Here is a 21,806-nt window from a genome sequence, read left to right as displayed (position 1 = left end):
CTCATTCCTTCTGCCAGGAACCTTCTGGACTCTGAGAAAAGAAGTGCCCTGCCATGTGATAGAAGGAAGAGGGGTGTCACTACGCCTCCCACCCTCACCCTGTCACCTGGTATCCCTCCACCCCCCACCCCCCGAGCTCTGCCACTCCCAGCCACTTCCTGGGAAGGCCGGACGGCTGTCACAGACACCAACCCCCGTCGCTGCCACACACCCAGGCTCAGTTCGCCTGCCTCCTCTTCCTCTCCCTCCCCTGCTGTCCAAGGCCTTGGTCGCTCCATTTCTCATCTCTCCGATGATGGAAACTTGGCTTCCGGGCTTCTGAGGAGATCAGATAGCTGTCAGCTGGGTGTACCCCAAGCAGCAGAGCCACACACCACCCAGGCTGTGGAAGACCAGGCGGAGGGCTCCGCTACCAGTGCTGAAGTGAGCACAGGCCAACTGAGCCCCCCTCTTGAGGCCACACACAAAGGGAAGAGCACGGCCCCGTGGTGGGCTGTGTGTGTGGACCTGGAACAGTGGATTCAACCTTCCTGACAGATTCTGTAAGGATGGCGCCACTGAGTCCATTGTTTTTCACGGGGGCCTGTACAGATGAACACAGCGGGCAGGCGTGTTTCTATCCAGAGGTGACACAAGGTCATGGTAAAGGCAGCCACCCACCTGGTGTCAGACCTTGGTCCCCACATCTGCAGCCTGACTCATCCCTCTGTGCCCGGGGCCAGCACTGAGGGCCTCGCGCTGCCGGCTGGCGGAAACAATGAGACACCCATAAACAGGCATCCTCTGGGAGCTAACCATCCTTTTAAAGAGCTTCTTCAAGTCATAAGTGCGAAGCCCTCTGGAGCAAACCAGCAAATGAGAAGGAAATTTCTGCCATTTGCCTTGTGATTTAGAAGGACACAACCTTTTCCTCAGTCAGCAAGGAAAGAGTATGGCTGGGCTCAGTGAATTTCCAAATAAACCAGAGAGCAAACCAGTCAGAGGAAGTGGCTGTGCAAGTTACTAGTCACAGGGGTGGTGATGGTTACTCTTCACTGAAAACCCCATGTCCCTCAAGGGCACGCCATGGAGGGAGGGCTAAACCCGGCAATTCAGTGAGAGCTGGAGCCACCTCTGGGACCTCTTCGGTTTTAAAATTAGGCTTTAGCCAAAATAAACCATAGACATGGGAGAAGGGGGTGTCAAGAAAATTAGAGGAACCCTGGTGCCAAATGTAACCCCTGAGCCTTGCTTTATGAGCATGGCCCAATTCGTGGTGAGCTGCAGACAGCAAATCTGGCAGCATCCCAGGACGGCTCGTGTGGCCGAGGTGGGCAGCATGAAGATTTAAAGCTGATTTGTGTCTGCCCCCATGTCAATAAGCCCCGAAGTGTCACAGGCAATCTTGTTGCACTGTTTTCAAGTTCACTATTACCAAGTTAAGGTCTAAAATGGTTTCATTCCTAAAGGAGATTTATTACTGGGGAAACACTGCGCTCTGTAACTCAGTGTCCCCTGAGAGGACACCACATCACAGCAGGGTACAATAACTGATGTCCATGAATTTTCTAAAATGCCCCAGAGATGCCCCCCCAAAAAGTATATGTTACTCTACGTACTATTTAATCAGGCAAGAAAGTAGATTCCGTGTTTTTTTTTTTTCATTCACAAGAGAGCGAAACCCAAAAAGTATTGATGCTCAAAAGAGGAAGTTCCAACCCTGGAGGTTTCCTTATGTGCAGCAGATATAGGTGCACCGACGCTTTGCCTCGTGGCCTTGCCCGGGTCATGGGCTCTGGCACGACAGCTCAGCTGCCTCGTCCACATCCTCAGGGAAGCACAGCACCTTGCTGGGGCCCTCGGCTCCTGCAGCCTTGCGGCCTGTGGGACGACAAGAGTTCTGTAGGACCTCAACCAGAGCCCTGTCCCTCTCCTCCGTCCCTCACACTGTCCACAAAGGGACAGCGGAAAGGGCGAGCTAGCTACATCGCAGGCCTTGAGGCAAGGGGTCACGGTGGATGGAGCGGCATTGAGGGGTCCTAATACGTGTGCTAGGGACTAGGAAAGAATTAAGAGAGGACATAACACTGGTTGAGCACTTCACACGTGTCAGGCCCCAGGCTGAGAACTTCACATGCTTTGTCTCCTCTCACCCTCAGGAGAGCTCACTGAGGAAGGTGCTTATTATGGGATGGGTGGGTCTATCATCATCTCCATTTCACAGATGAGGAAACTGAGGTCCCAAAAGGAAAGCAACTTTCCTAAGGCTATTCAGCTAATAAATAGTGGAGCCAGGATTCAAACCCAGGATTGTCAGTCTCCAGTGCCCAGAAAAAGTGCTGGGCACCGTGAAAGCACGTGCTGCTCCTGCCAACTGTGAAGGCACGACACACACACATCAGACACGTGGGCAGAACACCAGCACCTCGGCGAGGCTGCTTCAAGGTCATGCCTGCGGGAAGCTGTGCACCTATTCCTGAATGTGGTCTGGGCTCAGAATCTTCTGGAATTGTTCCCTTTGCTCATTATCACCTGAGGCCAGAAAGTCAGGCTCCTGATCTCCCAACTCTCCTCAAGAGCGTTGTCGAGTCAGACCTCCTTGTTTCCAATCACCCCTGCAAAAGGGTGAAGATGTCCTGTGACTCAGGACGTGTAAGGAAATGCATCGCGGGCTCTCTCTGAGGGCAGTTCCCCAGAGGAAAGCTGGCCCTCAAAGTGCCACCAGGTAAGAGTTCTTCTCTGCAGAGGATGGCTTTGGAGAACCACTTGCACTTGGATGTGCAGGCTTGGGTCTCTGATCCACATGAAGCCACACTTCCCAGGATTTCTCAACTCCCTAAACCCCATGCCCCTCCTGCTCACCCCTCAGCTGGCCATGAGCAGCAAGTGGATGAGACAAGGGCCAGCAGGGCTCAGCTCCCATCCTGCCTACCCCCACCCCTCAGACCACCTGTTCTTGCTTGGCTGGATTCAGATCTTGAGACTGCGAGGAACACATCAAACGTTTAGTAAACTATATTGGTTAAAACCCGAGCATTCAAGCACACAGAGGTTATTGCCATTTCAGAGCAGCAGGCAGCCTTCTCCTGAGACAGCCACCCTCATGTCCTTTGCTCTTCCCAGGACATTCAGCCCCTGGCCCATTCCGCCTCACCTCGGGCTCCCGCCCAAGATGTGCCAGTGCCACTCGGTGGCAGGAACAGCCCAGGCCTGGTGACTGCTTCCGCTTGTGGAGGGAGGTAAGTCACGTGCCCTCTGAGCCCCCAGGGTTTCTCACCCAGATGTGAAGGTGGGGACGACCCAGCACACTTTTCCCAAAATGTGTGGGCTGAGGTATATGAGAGTCAGAGCATCCCAGGGCATAGGGCCCTGTGTGTCACCCTCTGCTTCTCAGTGACCCCACCAAGGGCTTGGTGGAAGTAGGGGGTGACATCCGGCCTCTGCCTTTGAAGTTGGCTTCCAGAAAATGAGTTAAATTTTCCCTGTGGTTTCCGTAGGAGAATACAAAGTAACTTTGCAATGAGAGTATGGCTCCAAAGTAAAATGCAGCAAAAAGTGTAACAAGGTAAAAAGCAATACTGTTACTCTGAAAACGCAACCGAGCAGGACTGCTGCTGCTGTTACGTAGTGGCCCCTGTTTTCCCAGCAGGCCCTTATTAGATGGAGCACTTGGTTACCACATAGTTGTTATCAGTCTCCCCACGTGCTCCCTGCAGATTTAATAAAGAGCAGCTCTGCCTTAATGACTCACCCAGAGGGGCTTCCAGAACCTCATGTGAAAACTTAAAACTGGGGAAGAGCAGCGCCAGTTCCCAGCGGGCATCTTCCGAGTCCTGGCTTCCATGGACTGCATTAAAGGGCATTTCTGTGCCATACTGAGCCCGGAGACTGGGAACAGACAAAATGAACAAGAAACAATTATTTCATTGGAAGAGAAATTTTCTGCTCTGGGGCAACACGGCCACCAGCTCCCAATCAGCAGCTGACACTTCTGTGACACGGCTTTCTCTCTGTTGGAAATGCCGAGAACAGCAGTGAAGGCGAGAGGAACTGGCATCTATTCCACCACGGCAGCGTACTGGGCACCCTGCCAGTGCCTCCCGTACCTGATCTCCCTTCATTTGTGCCACAGGGAGACTCTGTCATGATCCCCAGTTTAAATATGCCTGAGTCATGGTGTAAGCCCAGGAGCTGCCACTGTGTTGCTGGCTAGCATCCTGCCGAGGGCTCGCTACAAGTTGGCATAGTTAATCCCCCCACCCAAGACCTCCTAAGATAACATTAATATTGCTAGGACTTCCTGCATGTCAATATTCTAAGTACTTCAAATATACATACTTAACATGAGGCATGTCCTGTTATAGTTCCCATATTTCAGATGAGGAAATTGAGGCACGGAGGGATTAAAGCATGGATGACCCAAGGTCACAGTTAGTGAGGCTCAGAAAACCTAAGACCTGAACCCTGGGCCATCTTTCACTGGCCCAGGCTGCCTCGTACATGAGTGTTCCCGGCCCTCTACAACTACAAGGTACAACCGCAGTTACTTAGTCTCTTGCTAATTTCTTTCCCATTGGCTGGGCCTCTCTCAGCTTCAAGGGCAAGACACAGTGGATTTGGCGTTGGTGGTGCCAGGCTAAATATTCACACAGGGCCAGGGAGCAGACCGAGGCAGCCCGGTGCAGTATACAGAACAGGGTGCTCAGGCTCTCAGGGACTCAGGACACCTTGGGCAGGGAGTAGAAAATGGGGGTGGGGGTTCAGTCTACAATGTAGATTCTTAGGCCCCACCCAGAGTCTCTGACTTGGCAGGCCTGTATGGAGTCTGGGAATCTGCACTTCCTGGATGAGTGTGGCAGGGGGCTCTGGGACCACGCTACGGGATCCTCTGGCTGCAGAGAGAACAGTGAGGACTGGATCCAGCCACAGCCTTCAGAAGAGGGGGAGAGGCCACAAGGAGGCCCCTGTGAAGGGCTGGGGGCTGGATCAGAGGGGGAGGATGTCAGGGTCTCCTAAAATCCCTAACAGAGAGGTCAGGGACTCCTCCCACATATAACAAAGAAGGAGCTCCGTGGCTGTCAAAGAGCCTCCTGTGTTACCCACGACTCTGGGCTGAACCTGGAGCAGGGCTCTCAGCTTCCTTGGATGCAGGTTTTGAGATAGATAAAAGGACCACAGCTGGTGACATCACCTGTCAGGCTGCTCCCTCCTGGCCACATCGGGGTCACAGGGCCCCATGAGGGTTCGCCAGGCGGTGACCACGTCCTCGGTACCCTCAGTCCTGGTGAGGATCAGGAGGCGGCTCGGTCCACTGCACATGTAATGGAGCAACTTCTCAAATGCCTCCTAGCACAGGGAGGGGGAAACAGTGACCCAGGCCTGCAGAGGGTCAGCGGGCCCATCCCACCCGCAGGATGGGGGATGGTCACCAGCCGGCAGGCCTGTGGAGGGCTCCAGGGAGCTGGGGCAGTGATGCCCAACTACACCCAGAGAACCTAGATACAAGTTAAAGGCAGAAAGATGAATCTTTGAGTTCACTCATTTGGGGTTGAACATGAGATTAGTAAATTAGGTGGGGGCATTGAGAAGACCAAATACATGGGAGTCATGTGGGTGTGGGATGCAGTAGAGGCTTATTTGGGGCAGTGCCTTGAAGCCTGTCCTCCTTCTTCAAGGAGAACTCAGGCTTCCTTCAGGGAGCAGCCCTTCCCCATTTCACTTGGTCCTTGTCGGGCTGACAGCCACAAGGCCTATCCACCCGTCCCCACACATACCCCCTCATCTGAGAGGTGGGGCCCAAGCCAGGTCAACTAGACCCTCCCTCCCCAGAGGGTAAGAAGCAGAAGCAGATGGAATGTGGCTGAATCTGAGTCACCCAGCGGCCGCAGCCGCAGTGACTCCCTGGGATCCCTACCCCCACCTCGGTTTTCTCCCCACACCTTCCTCGTGCAACTCCTTCAACTCTCTTCAGTTCTGGGAGGCACGGAGTCTCCTTTCAATAAATTCCTTATTTCATTGCTTATGTTAGAGTCAGAATCTCATCCTTGCTGCCAAACAGCGTTGAGCTGATACAGCCTAGAGTCATCATTCTGAGAGCAAGTTCCCGGCCCACCTACTGTTCAGACTCTTGAACTTCATTATACTCTTATTTTCTCCCAGACTAGTATCAATCCGTAAACATAATGTTGGAGACAGAGAAAGAAGTGAGAGTGTGTTGGAAGCAAAGGAGCTGACCTCGCCAGCTCGGCGCTGGTAGAAAAGTCGCATTTCTTCTTCCGTCATGGTTCTCTCTTCGTTTGTTAAAATGTCGAACCCGGCTTCCTGGATCTGCAGAATATATACATACATACTCTGAAAGGGTAAAGCAAGCCCAAATTCACATTTCGATGTGTTGAAAGTAAAAGATGTTGGAAAAGGCAGCATGAAAAGCAGTGGAGACCCTCATCCTCATCACATCTGTCCCAATGAGATTTAAAACGTTTAATTTAGTCAAATGGAATTTTAATTAAGACTCCTTAAAAGCCTTCTCTTCCCCTCAACCCAGCTATGTGAGCCCCCCCACCCCGTGTTTCCACCAGGGAAGACATGATGGTGGTCCATAAGGTAAGTGCCCTCTCTCTTACCTTCATGATAATCTCATCCGTCTTCCCATGCACCACCGCGTCTGGTTTAATGATGGCCAAGGTGCAGGCCTTCTCTGATGCAACTGGAACAAGCCGGGGATGGTGCTGTCAGATGCTGGGCTCACAGGAGGCTCGCAGGAGGCCCTCCCCAGGGACCTGGCCACCCTGCACACAGCCCCCGGCCTCCTGGCTGTGCTCCTGCAGACCTGGACTTTAGTGGATGCAGGGGTCTGGCTCCAGACCCCAACCTCAACCTGGCTGCAAGGGACAGAGACATGCAAGAGACACGGACCGGGTGTGCGGATGGCGTGGGGAGGGAGAGAGATGCAGGAGGAGATCAAAGATGACTCAGGAACAAAACCCCAGAAACAACCAAGTCAGCCTGGAGCCGGGAAGAGCTGGAGCAGAGGCAACGCAGGCCGGGCCACTCTTGACCCTTCCTGTCACCTTCTAGTGATTCTTGGTCTCTAAGTGCTGTCTATACTGTGTTCTCCTCTCACTCCACTGCCTCCTTTGCCAGGGCGTCTTTTTTACTTTCCAACAATGTCTCCAGGCAGCACACACAACTAAACTGCACCTTCAGTCTTCGCGTTGTTCAAATTCTCCAGAGAATTGGCCAGCTAGCTGGCGCCCAGGCACCAGACACAGCTCACAGGCCAGCCCACTACTCAGCGACCCCAGGTCCGACCAGCGGCGGTGGGGCGGGAGGGGCCACGTGAGCGCAGGCCCCCGCGCATGCCCAGTGGGCGCCTCTGCGACGCCGGTTTGTCCCGGCCCGGCCTTGGTGAGCTGCCTGCGCGCTCCACAGACTGCATCCCCCGTGGCCTATTTCCTCAACTTTTACACGAAACCTGCCAGTCTCTGCATCCTACTGTGGAAATCTAAGAATGTGGACTGCAAAGGTATGAATCATTTTAAGCCACCAGTCTATTCATTTTGTGTGTGTGGGTGAGCACCATGTCTAACATCCTGTGAACACTTGGACTTTAAGGAGCTCTTACAGTGAGTTCCCTTATAAATTGACTGACTGACCAGAGCACCTGGAGGTGGAGAGCAAGAGGCCAGAGCGGAGCCGCAGCCTGAAAAGGAGCGAAAGGAAAGAAAAGCCAAGGAAGAGGGGGCTGCGGGGAGGCCAGAGAAAACGAGGACAACGAGAAAGGTCGCGACGTCTCCACACCAAACGAGGAGGGGGCTTTGAGTAGGAAGACGCTGCGGAGGGCAGCCAAGCCTGCAGAAGGATGCCGTGGGCTATGACTGGAAACCGCCCGGAGGAGTTGGCACCATCTGGGCACTGGAGCCCCGGTGAGAAGCAGTGGGGGGGAGGAGGGGGCCCAGAGGCCGGACCGCAGCGGGTGGGCCGGGGCCGGGTGAGGGCGGCCCCAGGACTGTGGGCCCGGTTCAGGACCAGGGCCCTGGGGTGAGGAAGGCTAAGGGGAGTGGCAGACTTTTGCACAGGTTTCTAGGAGTTGAGTCTTGATTTGGGAGGAAGTAACAGGGGCAGGGGAGGGAAGAAAGAAGAGATAATCTCCAAAGGAGGCATTAAACGAAGCCAAATCGCTGATTTCCTTTTCACACTTTTCTTGGTCTCCTAAACATCGCCTCTTCCCTTGTTACAATCAGCTCCGCCAGCCCTCATCAACCACATGAGAATAAGTGGCCTGTTTTGGGCAGGAGGCAGAACTTCCTTCTCTCTCCAGCTGGGTTCCCAAACGGAATCCTGGCTTCCCGGTGTCTCAGTGACCAGGGGGAGCACCCCCTGACAGAACAGCCTCTGTAACTTCTGGCTTCTCTTCACACTCTCAGGTCAAGGTGTTCTTCTCATACTAAAGGTTCAGGAAGAACTGCGGTGCCCAGGAGTGTGAAATCCATGGGTTGATACTTGGGGGATACGGGGACGAGGGTGCAGGGCTGTGGGGAGGGAAAGTGTTCAGTACAGAAAAAGGTGGAAGAAACTCTTTCCGTCAAATAAGGACTAAGGAAGCACCAGCATCATCACTCCCCCTTAGTAATGTTGCTCCTCTCCCATTTTATTAAGGGAGTCTTTCCTGATGCCCGGCGATTGCCGTGAAAGTCACATGTCATATTTGAACTTGGTCAGAAAGCGGTGAAAGGTGCCTGAGAGGCTATTACAGGGCAGGAGGAAGACCTGACACCGTATGTTTGAAGTCAGGTGGCTGGAGACCATTTGGGTCATCTTCCCAGAGTTCAGGCTGCTCAATAAACTGGTGACTCGTATATTTTTTAAAAAACACATCAAATCTGAGTCCACATTGCCTGTTTGCCTTGCTTGTTGGTTCTGTACTCACCCACGTCCTCGTCTTCACCATCGTCCTTTTCATGGGAAAAGCATTCAACTTCATTAGAAAGAGCCTCATCTTTAATCTAGTACAAATTAGTCATGAACAGAAAGGTGTCAGCTAATTGAAATTCCACAAAGACCTTCAAAAACCGACAGAAGCTCAAAAAGTAAGGGTCCCCAATGCAGAGCAAAAGAAGAGAGTCAAGTCCTGGAAACTTGACAAGATCCTTTTTAGTTGTTGGGTGATGGTGGGGGGTGAGAGTGTTTGAAGGCAAGGGAATCCATGCTGATCTTAAGGTTTAGATTCTGCCTATTTTCACAAGCATCACATAGAAACCAGGGAAAAAGACAAAATAGAGAGTTAACAAGAAGACAAAGGAAGAATTGAAATGCAAGCTATTATTAAGCAATTGCCTGTGCAGTGCAGGGAGGTAGGAAAGAGAGAGGTCGTTTATTTATGGAGGAGGCATAAGTGTTGTGATTTTCTTTCTTGGGGAAAAATTGCCAGTTTTCTTGGGGAAAAATATAATTTGGTTCTAACTTATTCTATAAAAACAAAGTTTTGCTATTTGGAACTGAATATGAATTGGAATTGAAATGGACATAGAACGGGTTAAGGTTTGTTTGCAGGTGCTCAGAGCACCCGGAAATACTTCTTTCTACCTAAGGTGTGTCAGTTTTCAAAGGCTGCTGATTTATTTGTGAAAAACTTGCAGTCCATGTTGTCATGGAAGTAATTTATCCAAGTCACAAGCAGTGCTGATCCTACTTCTCGTGGTAATGACGGAGCTTAATTTCTAATTAAAGAAACCTGGGATCACAAGTAAAACTCGGGAATGTGAGGGGAGGGCGGGTCCCTAGGAGAGATTTCACCCTGAGGCTGACTCCTCCTCCCTGCTACTGGATTCATAACTATTTTCATTTCTGAATTCATTGTCAGGGTTCCAGAAACCCTTGTTGAGAGAGAAAGTGGGGAAGAAAGGGAAATGGATAAAAGATGTTAGAGTGTCCTGGATGAAGGGGACAACTTCTTAAAAGGGGGTTTCATAGTGGGCAGTGCCAGCCTTCAGGGGGCCCGCCGCCAGGGTGGGCATTTAATGCAGCTTTCTGTGGACAGTGAGGAAATTGGTGGGGCAGGGGAGGGACCTGCTGGCCTGGCCTAGGAAACATTTGTGAGCTGGCCGCCCCTAGGACTGCTCTGCTTACCACCCTCCGCTCTCCGCCTCTGGCCAGCACCCTCTTCTCTGCCTCCAGCTGGTCAAGGATGGTTTTCTGCAGCAGGGGGGCGTCTGCTCCTCTAACCACCGCCACCAGGTCTCCTCCCTGGAACACAGCCCAGATGGTTGGCACAGACGACACTGTATCAGCCTCTGTCCAAGAGTGTCCCAGAGGTTTGCTTAGGACCATCCCCAAGGTCAGAGTCCTCCTTGGACCCCAGGCCCACAGCTTCATCCACTTCCCTGCCTGCTACCCCATGCCCCTCCCTTCAACACTTCCTTCAGGGCAGGAGGGAGTTAGCTGCGGGAGGACTAGGGTCCACTGGGTTGTGAGTGACTAAGGGCGGCCTCTCCATGGCTCCTTCGCTCAACAAATATCAGTTGAGCACTTACTATGCCAAACACCAGGACAGGCAGAGAGAGAAACACTACACATGAAAGACAGAGTCCTCACCCTCAGTGAATGGGGGTTCTAGTGGGGAGAGAGGTGGTCAGGTCAGAGATACAATTACAGTAGAATAAGCTCATTGCTTTCATAGGGGTATTTGGAATTTGGGGCAAGAATCAATTCCCAACTCCATCTGGGGCGATCAGGGAAGACTTCCCGGTGGAGGTGGTGTTCCTGGTGAACCTGAGTTTCCCGCTTTCACTTTTTCAGAAGTCTGGATGCCTGTCACTCACGAAAGTCCCATCTCACCCCGAAAGGACCACCACTATGTGACTGAGGCACTGCCACGTGTTCCCACACGGCCGATTATGTTTTTATGCTTCAGTCCCACCCACCACGGGCACAAGGAAGCAAACCGCTGTCATCATGATCCCTTTTCCGCAACTGAGCTCTGATGCTGGTTCAGCTGGGAGCACGTTCATCTCAGCACTTCCCACCTTCCCCCATACCCACCAGTTTTCATCATGGAACTTCAGTCTCCCTCCTGAATGTCAAAACTCATATTATACATATACCTTCATTTGTGATACTTGCCGTATCTGAGAGCTGAGGGACCGAAGGTTGCAAAACTAAACCACCCTGGCCAGGTGGGCAGACCCCAGTTTCCCTGACTGTGCAATGAGGGGCTTGACCGGGTCAGGAGGAGAACAGCGGTCAGCTGTCTTCAGGGACTGGCAAGTGACTAAGCCCAGGAAGCCAGGTGTGAGACAGGGGACTCTCAGGGGCCTGGAGCCCAGCATGGATGTCACACCCAAAGGCATCCAGATGATCTTACAAACGCTGAACCACTGGGCTGTCAGCAGTCGTCCCTCTCATTTCTGACTTTCTGTCAACGTATCTTCACAGTTTACAATGAGCAAAGGTAAATGCAGAGCTCGTCCGCCCCACGAGGGGTATTCACATCTGCTGAAAGGTCCCCTGTATGGAGCTGAGGGTGGGAATCTCCACACTCTGCGCTCTGAGAGTCAGACCTCAGTCGGGAGTGTTCATGAGCCAGAAGGAACCCACACATCTGAGTGACTCCTCCTCCTTCCTGTGTCCTGTCCTTGGGAAGGCCGAGCCCAGAGCGACCGCCAGGGGCTGGGCGTCCACCCCAGCCAGCCCATGGGCAGGGCCCCTGCCTGTCCCAGTCCCAGTCCCACCTACACTGCTAAGATTAAGGACGTCTGTCCACAACCAAAATCACAGTCCAGGAGAAGATGCAGTACTGTCGTGGATGAGTGAGGCCTCATGGTGACTGCCAGTGAGAATTAATGCCAGAAAGACGCATCTATCCCAGCTCTCATGATCTGCTACCAGGGATCTGAAATGTACTTACTGCATAAAACAGAAAGGTCGGCTCACACCTCCCACGGTATTTTTCGAGGACATCGAGACAGTCCGCTTCTGCCTAAAGAAAACGAGCTGTCAGCGGGGGCAGGAGGGTGAACAACCATGAAGGACAACACCCGTGTGCCCGCGCGCGCGCGCGCACACACACACACACACACAGTGATGGCCCTCCCCAGGCGGAGCCCTGGCTCACTCTCATGCTGCTCCTTCTAATGTCTTTTCATCAGAATCTTAACAACTGTCCTGTCAACATATTGGTAAAACTGTTTGCCAGTGTACTTTTTTGAAGAATAAACTCAGGAAGAAATGACAGCTTTGCCTGCTCCAGATGGAAGGAGTCCCCCCACACCCCTTTAACATCCCACATCTGCCCTGAGTGGCAGCAACAGAGGTGAGGTCCTGCAGCTCTGCCTCCAAGTCTGACAAGGCCCTTCTGCCCATGGACGAGGTTCCCTATCCAGGCACCCCCTCCACACGCTCCAAGAAAGCCTCAAAACCACGTCTCCAGGGAGTGCCAGCCCTGGAAGCCCAGCTCTTGGAGAATCAGCGTGAGGGACATTCCTGCGTCTCCAATCTGCACCTCAGACCCGTGCAGCACATCCAGGGTCTCATACACGTTTCTCTGGAATCCATTCCTGTTTCCATGCATTGACCCAAGTTAACATTTGCTAGAAGTTCCCCTTGAGGGAGCAGAGGATGGAAATCATAAACCCTGTGCTCTGACAGTGAAACTTCAGGGCTTCCAGTGTGCATGAGCCAGGAAGGGGCACTTGCCTGAGAGTGGCGGGACCCCCCCCCCCGCCCCCCGCCAGCCACAGTATCAGGAGGCAGCCCCACCCACGTGACTGCCGGCCAGGCGGGGTTGGGGGAGTCCTCCTCTCTGGAGACACTGATATCAGCCAAAAATCCACAACAGATGCCTTTTCACTAATCTGAAAAGGGCCCCTCAAACTTCCTGCTCCTGTTTTTCAAATTTTCCATGTTTTCACAATGTTGTGCGACATTCTGCCGAGAGAGGATCTTACTAATGCAAAATGCAGGAGGTCCAGGCCCGCTTCCATCCTCATCTTCTGGAAGAGGCTCACCACGGGTTTGCAGGGGCCACACCAGCCTTGATAGACGTCGACAACTGTGTGGAACCCAGAGGCAGGGGCGTTCAGTGGGCACCAGCGCCCAGCATGTCGGGCAGGACTGACGCCTGCACGTTCTAACCCTTCCGGTGCACATCTGTTTGCAGGGACATTTAATGGTTGAAGGGATTTATTATCCCAGCAGAGAATGAGTGAGCACGGAAACACAGCTTTCTCTCAGTCTTCTGATCTCGGTGTTCCGAATCCTAAACACAACCAGGTAAGTATGGTGGAAAATCACTTCCTTAATGTGGATCCTTTACCTTAAGAATTTTCAGCTACATTCAGGGTCAGGCCTAGCACAGAGAGCCCCTCAGTAAATATTTGAATTGGACTGAAACTATCTCTTCTAAAAGGAAGAGGTGACCTGTCAGCATACGATCAACTCTTAGCTACTTTGATCATAAACAGCGTTCATCTTTCCCCGATGAGTTAAAAGTCACTTACTTTGGGTAAAGGAGAGCTTTCCTTGCTTTATCAAATCAACATTGTTCTCCTGGAAAGTGAACCTGATAGAGACCTAGGTGGAAACTGGGGTGCCTTTTTCTGCTTTGGCCCCAGTCTCTGGAATAGGGTGGTGCCAGGTGTGAGGGACTCTTTTGTCTGATTGCACTAGACCTGCGTCTGTAAGAAGCTAAGCAAAGCCAACACATATGCACGGGACACAGGTAGGACCTACCCTGCCTGGTCAGACGCAGCAAGTGCTAGATTGTGACATACCGGTGGTCACATTTTAGAGGAAGGATGTCTTCCTAAAGACCTCAGCACTCACAGAGCTTATGCCTGCCACACAGCTGGGCGCTTCTGTTCAGCTGCTGGAGCACATGGTCACGGGGAGAGACTGCAGACACTGCTTATTAACTATCATCCCTGCCAATCTCAATAGCATGCAATTTGTGATTTTACTTTTCGAAGATTCCCATTTAAAGTTTTTCCCATCATAGGAGAATGATGAATAAAACATGACGTAAATTATCGTTATTAAAAGCAGCATCGACTTCGGCAGCACTGTATTCACACTGCGCTGCTGGAGTCAGGGGAGGAAGCTCCCCAGTGATGAGGAAACTTGCACTGGGCACCGTGGAACGTGCCAGGCTTGGACCCAGAGAGGGAGGCTGTGGGGGGAGGCATGGAGGGGGTTCAGGGGCTGCTGGGCCGCGTGCTGAGCCAGGCCAGCCGGGCGCTGGGCTTTGGGAAGTGGAGGCAGAGACCACTGAGGAGTGTGGAACGTGGATTTGAGGAGTTCCATCCTGATTTACTAGGCAATGAGGATTCACAGTAAGTTCTAGAAAAGAGGGGGAGCTAATGTTTACTGAGCTACAAGAGGGCATCTGTCCTTTTTCTTTCAAAAAATCCAGAGACATAGGTATCATTATCCTACCATAGAAATGAGGAAGGAAATAACCAACCCGAGGTAAAATTAACTTCTGAAGCAGTAGAACCAAGTTTTGGACTGAGGTTTATCTCGTGCCATTGCCTGGGCTGTTTCTACTATTCCAGGGAAGATGCATGCAGTCAGGAGTGTTGGTTAGTTCAGTCAAGCAAGTGAGTGCAGGCTGGACCTAATGCTTCTAACAAACAGAACAGGGCAAAAGCAGTGGGATGTCGCTTTTGAGATTAGGTTACAAAAAAGCTATGACTTTTCTTTTTCCCTCTCTCTCTCTCCTTCCCTCCCTGAAACCTGCTCTGGGAGAAGAAAGTTACCATATTTTGAGTTGCCTTAGGGAGAAATTGATGGTAGGAAATTGATGTCTCTGGTCAACAGCCAGCGAGGACCTAGGTCCTGTCAGTAGCCACAGGAAAGAACTTGGAAATGACCTTCTAAGATCTGCCAAAGCCACATGAGGGAGCTTGGAAGTAAATTCAACTCTAATTTGAGCCTTGACATTCCCTGTCTGACTCCTTAGCTTCAGCCTGGTAAGGGACCCAGAGCCAAAGGTACCCAGCTAAGCAACACCTGGATCCTGGATCCACAGAAACCAGGGGATATATCCTTGGTGTTATAAACCACTAAATTTTGGGGTAAACTGTTGCTCAGCAACAGATAACTGATACAAGGAGGATAGGGACCAGGAGACCCGGTGACAGTGGCTGTGCCATTTCCTGATGACTGTAGTTCCTGGTTCCACTCCCTTGGGTTACCTGGCTCTCCTTCCAGCCAGTGAGTTCCAAGAGACCCCATATCCCTTTCAATACATTCCCCTTTTATGCTTCAGGTAATTACAAGAGGTTTCTTTTCTTTAATACCAGACAACCCCTGAGTATGACAGTCAGATCTAAAACAAGGGAACCCTGTTATCTGACAGTACTGACTAGTTTCCTGAACTGAACTGTCAGATATTCAAGCATAGATATACGCAAAGAAATTACCTGGTTCTTTATGTATGAAACTCAGGATTATAGGAAAATGATGCTCTTTGAAGCTTTTCTCTTCATAGTTCAATATGTCATTTAGCAGTTTTGAAAAAGATGAGTCTAAAAATTATCTTAAATTACCGGTTAGTCCTTTGGAACTGAGCATTTCATCCCAAAGTTCCTGGGTGCTGATGTTGACCTAACATCAAAGAGGAACAAAGAATGTATTACTGAGGGCGCCAGTGGGAGACAATTTTAGGTTTTTGCTCCAGATTATCTATCCATCTATCTAGCTATCAATCATCTATCTTCTTTCTCTCTGTCAATGAAATAGTTACAAATACGGCTCACACTGTCCTCTTTCCTTAATCTTTTCTCCTTCTCTCTCTTCCTGCCTCCATCCCCAAGAGTAACCACAATCCTAAGAAAAATCTCATTTTTAAAAAAATTAATTTTTACGTGGTACTTGTTCAAAAAAACAATATATAAAATTGCTCTACGTGCATAAAGGTGCATACATAGCACCATACGTTTTGCAACTTGCGCTTTCACTCAACATTTACCGTTTGGTTTTTTTTTTTGGTGGGGGAGGTAATTAAGTTTATTTTTTAAATGGAGCTACTGGGGATTGAACCCAAGACCTCGTGCATGTGAGGATGCACTCCACCTCTGGGCTATACCCTCCCCGTCACTCAACATTTAATTTTGACATTTATCTGTATTTATGTACAGAGAGGTTCACATTCAGTTTTTCTTTTTTGTCTTTTTATACATTGTACGAGCTATAAATTCTATACAGTGAGATACACAGAGTTAAACTATTACAAATCAATGAGTTTTGACAAATGCATTCAGCCAGATAACCACACCCCCATCACAATACAGAACATTGTATCAGCCCAGCAGGTCCCCTCCTGCCTCCTCCCAGTCACTCCCCACTCCCCACCCCAGGTAAACACTCATCTGCTTTCTGTCATGATAGATTCATTTTGCCTGTTCTAAAACTTCATATAAATGAAATAATACAGTGTGTCTTATTTTGTGCTGGCCTCTTTCGCTCAGCATATTTGGGAGGTCCATCTGTGTAGCTGTCTGTCAGTGGTTTGCTAACTTTTATTCCTGACCATGTTCCATTGTGTGATAGTATCATAACTGGCTTGATAGTTTGGGGTTGTTATGAATAAAGACATGAATATTCTTATTAAATCTTTTTTTGTTCATGGGTTTTTTGTTTTTTTTTTCAGTAAGTAAATACCTAGGAGTTAAATTGCTGGGACGTGGGGTAAATGTATGTTCAGTTTAATAAGAGACTGCCACTGCTTTTCCTAAAGTGGTTGAAACAATTTAAACTTCTACCAGTAGAGTATAGGAGTTCTGGTTGCTCCACATTCTCACTAAAATTTGGTGTTTTCAGTCTTTTAAATTTTAGCCACACTAATGGTGATATAGTGGTATCTCATTGTGGCTTTAATTTCATTTTCCAGATGACTAATGGTGTTGAGCACTATTTAATGTGCTTATCAACCATTTGTATACATTCCTTGAGAAGTGTCCATTGATCTGTCCATTTTCTTATATTGGATTGTTGGCCTTTTTATTATATATATATATATATATATATAATATTTATATTATATAATATTTATATTATATATATTATAATATTTATATATATTTATATACTATATATATTTGGGCCCATGTTCTTTATCAGATACATGTATTATAAATATTTTCTGAGTCTGTGGTTTGCCTATTCATTTCCTTAACAGTGTCTTTTGTTGAGCAGAAGTGTTTAATATTGATGAAGTCTAATTTATCAAATTTTAGCTTTGTGGTTAAGGCTACTTTGTCTTCTTAGGAAACCTTTCCTCAAAGTCACAAAAATGCTCTCCTATTTTCTTCTAGAAGCTTTATAACTTAAGCTGTCACATTTAAGTCTGTGAGCCATTTGAAATTAATTTTTGTCTATATTGTGAGGAAAGGGTTATGGTTAACTTTTTTCCCATGTAGAGGCATAGCTGTTTCTGCAAAATTTGTTGAAAAAATTTATTTCATTATTAAATTGCTTTGGCACTTTTGTTGAAAACCAGTTAGTTGCATAAGTGTGGGTTTATTTTAGACTCTATTCTGTTTCATTTACCCACTTACCTGTTTTTTGCTGGCACCGTACTATTTTGATTACTGTAACTTTATAATAAGTCTTAGAATCAGCCAGGGTGAGGCTTCCATATCTGTTCTTCTTTTTCAAGATTGTTTTGGCTATTCTAGGTCCTTTGCATTTCCATATACATTTTAGAACCAGCTTGTCAATTTCTGCAATGATTTTAATTGGGATGCATTGACTTATTTAACCAATTTGGGGAAAAAACTGAAATCTTAATAAGAATGAGTCTTTCAGTCCATGAGCATAGTGTTTCTTAACATTTATGATTAAATCTTCCTTAATTTTTCTCAGCAATTAGTTGGATTGGTTGGAACTCATTGGGATTAGTTAGAATGGTTGGATTGGTTGGAACTGGTTGGATTGGTTGGAATTGGTTGGATTGGATGGAACTGGCTGGATTAGTTGGAACTGGTTGGATTGGTGGAGTGTCAGAGAGGTAGAAGTGTGTTTTCTCATTGCATCCTGTCAGGTGACACACAGTGTTGATCTGCCCTATTACTGATGATGTTCACTTTGATAGCTTGATCCACATGGTCTGTCAAGCTTCTGCAAGGTGAAATTACCTTCTTTCCCTTTGTAATTAGTAAGTTTTGTGGAGAGCTGCTTTGAAAATATATAAATTAAAAGACCATGACAATGACCACTCATTCTTAATACAGGTATGCTAAGGTCTTTGTCCTTTTAAAGGGGCTGGAAACATGTAACATCAGCAAATCCTCTATGGAAAGATCCATCTTTCTAAAGAAGCCATGCTTCCATGCTTTTTAGTTTCTATGAAAAAAAATAAGAAGAAACAGAGAAGTCTTCTCAATGCCTTACCTGAGACAAGAGAGTTGGACTTATATCATCCTGAGCCCACAACTAAAGTTCTGAGCAACATGACAGGGTTCAGAAGAGCCCTCACCTCCACCCACCCTCTCAGTCAGTGGCAACTCTCTGTGGTGCAACCCCCGTCATGGGCTGAGCCACACCAGTAGTGGGGCCAGGGCCATTTGGACAGTTGAAGAATCTCACTGTGAGGAGCAGCGCCGGAGCAGAGAGGTGTGGAAATATCTGGACTTCAATAAGCCCTACGTGAGGTAGGGAATGAGTGGGGAGCGTGTGGTACCTTTTAATCATACTGTCTCCTGATGTCCTGTAATTTCTGGCTGAGTCACAGAAGAAACCCTGAATATTCTTAGCCAGAGAGAAGACAGGGCTCCTGAGCTGGCAAACCCTAGAGCACTCCTTCACGGAGTTGACCTGGTAGAGAGGTAATGCTTACATAGATGCCTCAGTGCACAGCCACTCTCCCTCCTCCCTCAGCAAATGGGAGCACTTACTGTGAGTACCACATTGAACTCAGAGCTCTGGGGAATATGCATGAAAAAAAATGGTGAAAAACGTAGCTACTCTCAAAGGGGATATAAGGCATAGACACATGAAAAGATAACCATATGGGGCAAAAATTTTAGCGCCACCACGGACAGCATTCAGACCAGCCTGGAAATGTCTAAAGGCGTGTCATCACAACAACCCTGCTGGCTACGTATTATCCCTTCTGTTCACACAGAGGACATGGAGGCTCAAGGAGGTTGAGGAAATCGTTCACCCAGCAGCAAGTGGTAGGACCAGGGTCCCACAATTGATTTATGGACAGAATATAGACGCAGGAAAACTTCCATATCTCTAGCATACTAGAACATCAATGCTGGAAGGCTCTTAGCGAGAATTCGCCCAACATCCTCATTCTGCAGATGGGCAAGCTACAGCCCAGAGAGGTTATGTAATTTATCCAAAGTCCCAGATTTGGCTAAGAGTCAGGAAAGAGCTGCATCAGGTCTTTGGGCTTCCAGTCCAAAGCCCGAAGCTTCCCTTCCCCACCAACCCCAGCCCCGGGCATGTGAAATTCACATGAAAAGTGCTGGTGCCACAGAGAACAAAAAAAGGAGAAATCAGATGCCTCAAGATGACTGCCACTTTACTCCCCAAGAGGTGCCTATAGCCTGAACACATATCCTGATGGGCTGAATTGACTATGAGACATTTTAAAGTTTGCTTAAAATGTACCCATATTACACATCATCCGGATGCTCTTATGATAAAGCCCTCCCTCCCAGTTCCAGGGCCCATGCCTGCATGTTTTCACCATCACTTTCAAGTCAACCACTACTTACTGTCTAAGACCAGGAAAAAAAGAGCAGACGCTGGCTTATGGAGTCACCTGTCACAGGTGCAAATGAAGTAAGGTACTCTTTAATGAGAGTGTAGTGCATAAAATATCAAAACACATTTCCTGAATAAGTGAATGATTGAAGAGAGCCAGGGTGGGAGAACTGGGTCTCCAGAGAGTTGCTTGGTTACGGACACATGCCCAAACTCAAAAGAACCGATACCGTCTTCTTTCAGCCAGTTGTAATCATATTTCAACAAAAAAAGTCACATTGAATTATACTGATTCATATTTTCTTGGTTTTTTAGTTTTCTTTTAATTCCTGTTTGGGCTTTATGGTTGCATAAACTAGAAGCATGAACAGCTTATACCCAAGATTCTCTGTTTATGTTTAAGTGCACAAAAAATTTGTCATCACTGGAGGTCCGAGATAAGATTTTTTTTTCATTTAAGGTGGAACGGTGCAATGTTCAAGTTCGAGAACACTATCACCTACTGCTGGCAAACAAAAGATTGTTTTTATACCGCACTTTCTGCTCCACACCATCCTCCTTGACCTCCAACTCCAATCAAGTGCTGGAAGCAAGCTCCCCTTTGAGGCTTACCTGCAGGGCAATTTCCTTCTTCTTGCTGCCCATGGCTCTGCAAAGAAGACAGAAGCTCTGTTACTGCGGGCTCTGGCCGCAGCCTCCCAACAAAACGTTACGCTGATCAGCAAGCCAAGAAGAGCCTTTTTCGGACAAAGCTCCCGCGCCTTTAAGTGAATTCTAAGTGACAGCAAATAAACGCAATGATGCAAAATGAACACCCCATGGGGGAAGCGGAGCTTGCAGCCCGCGGGCTCAGGGTTTTTGGCGGATTTGCGGAGCCCCTTCCACTCCCCGGAGCCGGCCAAGGGGCGCGCGCACAGGCCCGAGTTGGGGCTCCAGCCGTGCAGCCCATCAAGCATGGGAGGGCCAGTCGAGGAATTCGGGCAGGAAAAGACCACAGAACCCTGCTACCCCTACTGTTCCGATTTATTCCTGGGAAACGGAGCCTCTGCAGACAGGTACACGGTCCTCAACGTGCAGCAAGAGTTTCCAACCGAGTCAGCTGAGAACCAGCTACGGTCGTCATGGCAACACAGCGCTACCAGGTAATAAACAAAAGTGCACATAAGCACGCCCACTCTGGGCCCAGCGGAAACGCAGGAAGACGTCCCGCCCCTTGCTGTCAGAACTGGACTGCAGGAACGCTTTCATTGGCTGAAGTGTTTGTCCTTGTCTGGGACATTTGGACCCACCGAGCGAAGACCCGGTGCATCCATGTACTGTGCAGTTGCGTCCTCGAATCCCTGTGTCCCTTCTGCCCCACCAGGGCTGGCATGCAGCTTTTCTATTGTTACTTAATACATGCCGGGCAGAGGGGGCTCCAGGTTTTGAGGGATCTGAAGAGATTCCCTTTAAGACGAAGAATACAAAATTGCAATTTCAAAATTAGGTATGAAAATCAAATGAAGCAAATAGAAAATAGTTACAAATATAGTGTGAATGATCAACACCAATTAAAAGACAGAAATTGTCAGTGGTTAAAATAAAAAAGGCCCGACTGCATGTTGTCTACAAGAAACCCACTTTAAATATAAAGACACAGATTTAAAAGTTAAAAAAAGAAGACACAGTTAAAAGTTAAGTAAAGGGTGGAGAAAGCTATGCCATGCTAACACTAATCCAAAGAAAGCTGGAGTAGCTGTATTAATTTCAGGCAAAGCAGATTTCAGAACAAGGAAATTATCAGGAATAAAGAGAAGGCATTACATAATGATAAAGGGGTCAATTCTCCAGGAAGACATAACAATATTTACCATGTATGCACCTAACAACAGAGCAGCAAAGTACCTGAGGGAAAAACCGATAGAACTGCAAAAAAAAAAAAAAAAGAAAAGAAAAGAAAAGAAAATAGATAAACATACTTTATAACTGAAGACTTCAACACTACATCTTTAGGAGTGAGTAGCACCAACAGGCAGATAATGAGCAAGGATAAAGTTGAACTGAGCAACAACATTAATTAACCTGCTCTGACACTTATACAATACTTCATCTAACAATAGTGGAATACAGAT

At 48.6% G+C, this 21,806-nt stretch overlaps 1 protein-coding gene across 1 annotated transcript; it reads right to left on the bottom strand.

Moving 5' to 3' along the window:
• Positions 1–1,374: 1,374 nt before the first annotated feature.
• Positions 1,375–20,878, bottom strand: NME9 (NME/NM23 family member 9). Its single transcript, XM_010952295.3, has 12 exons — positions 20,710–20,878; positions 20,308–20,344; positions 15,525–15,582; positions 12,924–13,027; positions 11,885–11,956; positions 10,108–10,224; positions 8,909–8,984; positions 6,603–6,685; positions 6,214–6,306; positions 5,171–5,325; positions 3,731–3,867; positions 1,375–1,860 (listed from the first exon to the last, which is right to left on the bottom strand). Exons 1-12 carry the CDS (start codon positions 20,856–20,858, stop codon positions 1,766–1,768), a joined length of 1,176 nt encoding a protein of 391 aa, XP_010950597.3. The 5' UTR covers positions 20,859–20,878; the 3' UTR covers positions 1,375–1,765.
• Between the last annotated feature and the right edge of the window lie 928 nt (positions 20,879–21,806).

Source organism: Camelus bactrianus, chromosome 1 (assembly GCF_048773025.1).
Source record: "Camelus bactrianus isolate YW-2024 breed Bactrian camel chromosome 1, ASM4877302v1, whole genome shotgun sequence".
Lineage (NCBI taxonomy): Eukaryota > Metazoa > Chordata > Mammalia > Artiodactyla > Camelidae > Camelus > Camelus bactrianus.
Note: the sequence above shows the minus strand (reverse complement) of the source record. Positions and strands in the feature narration are given on the sequence as shown.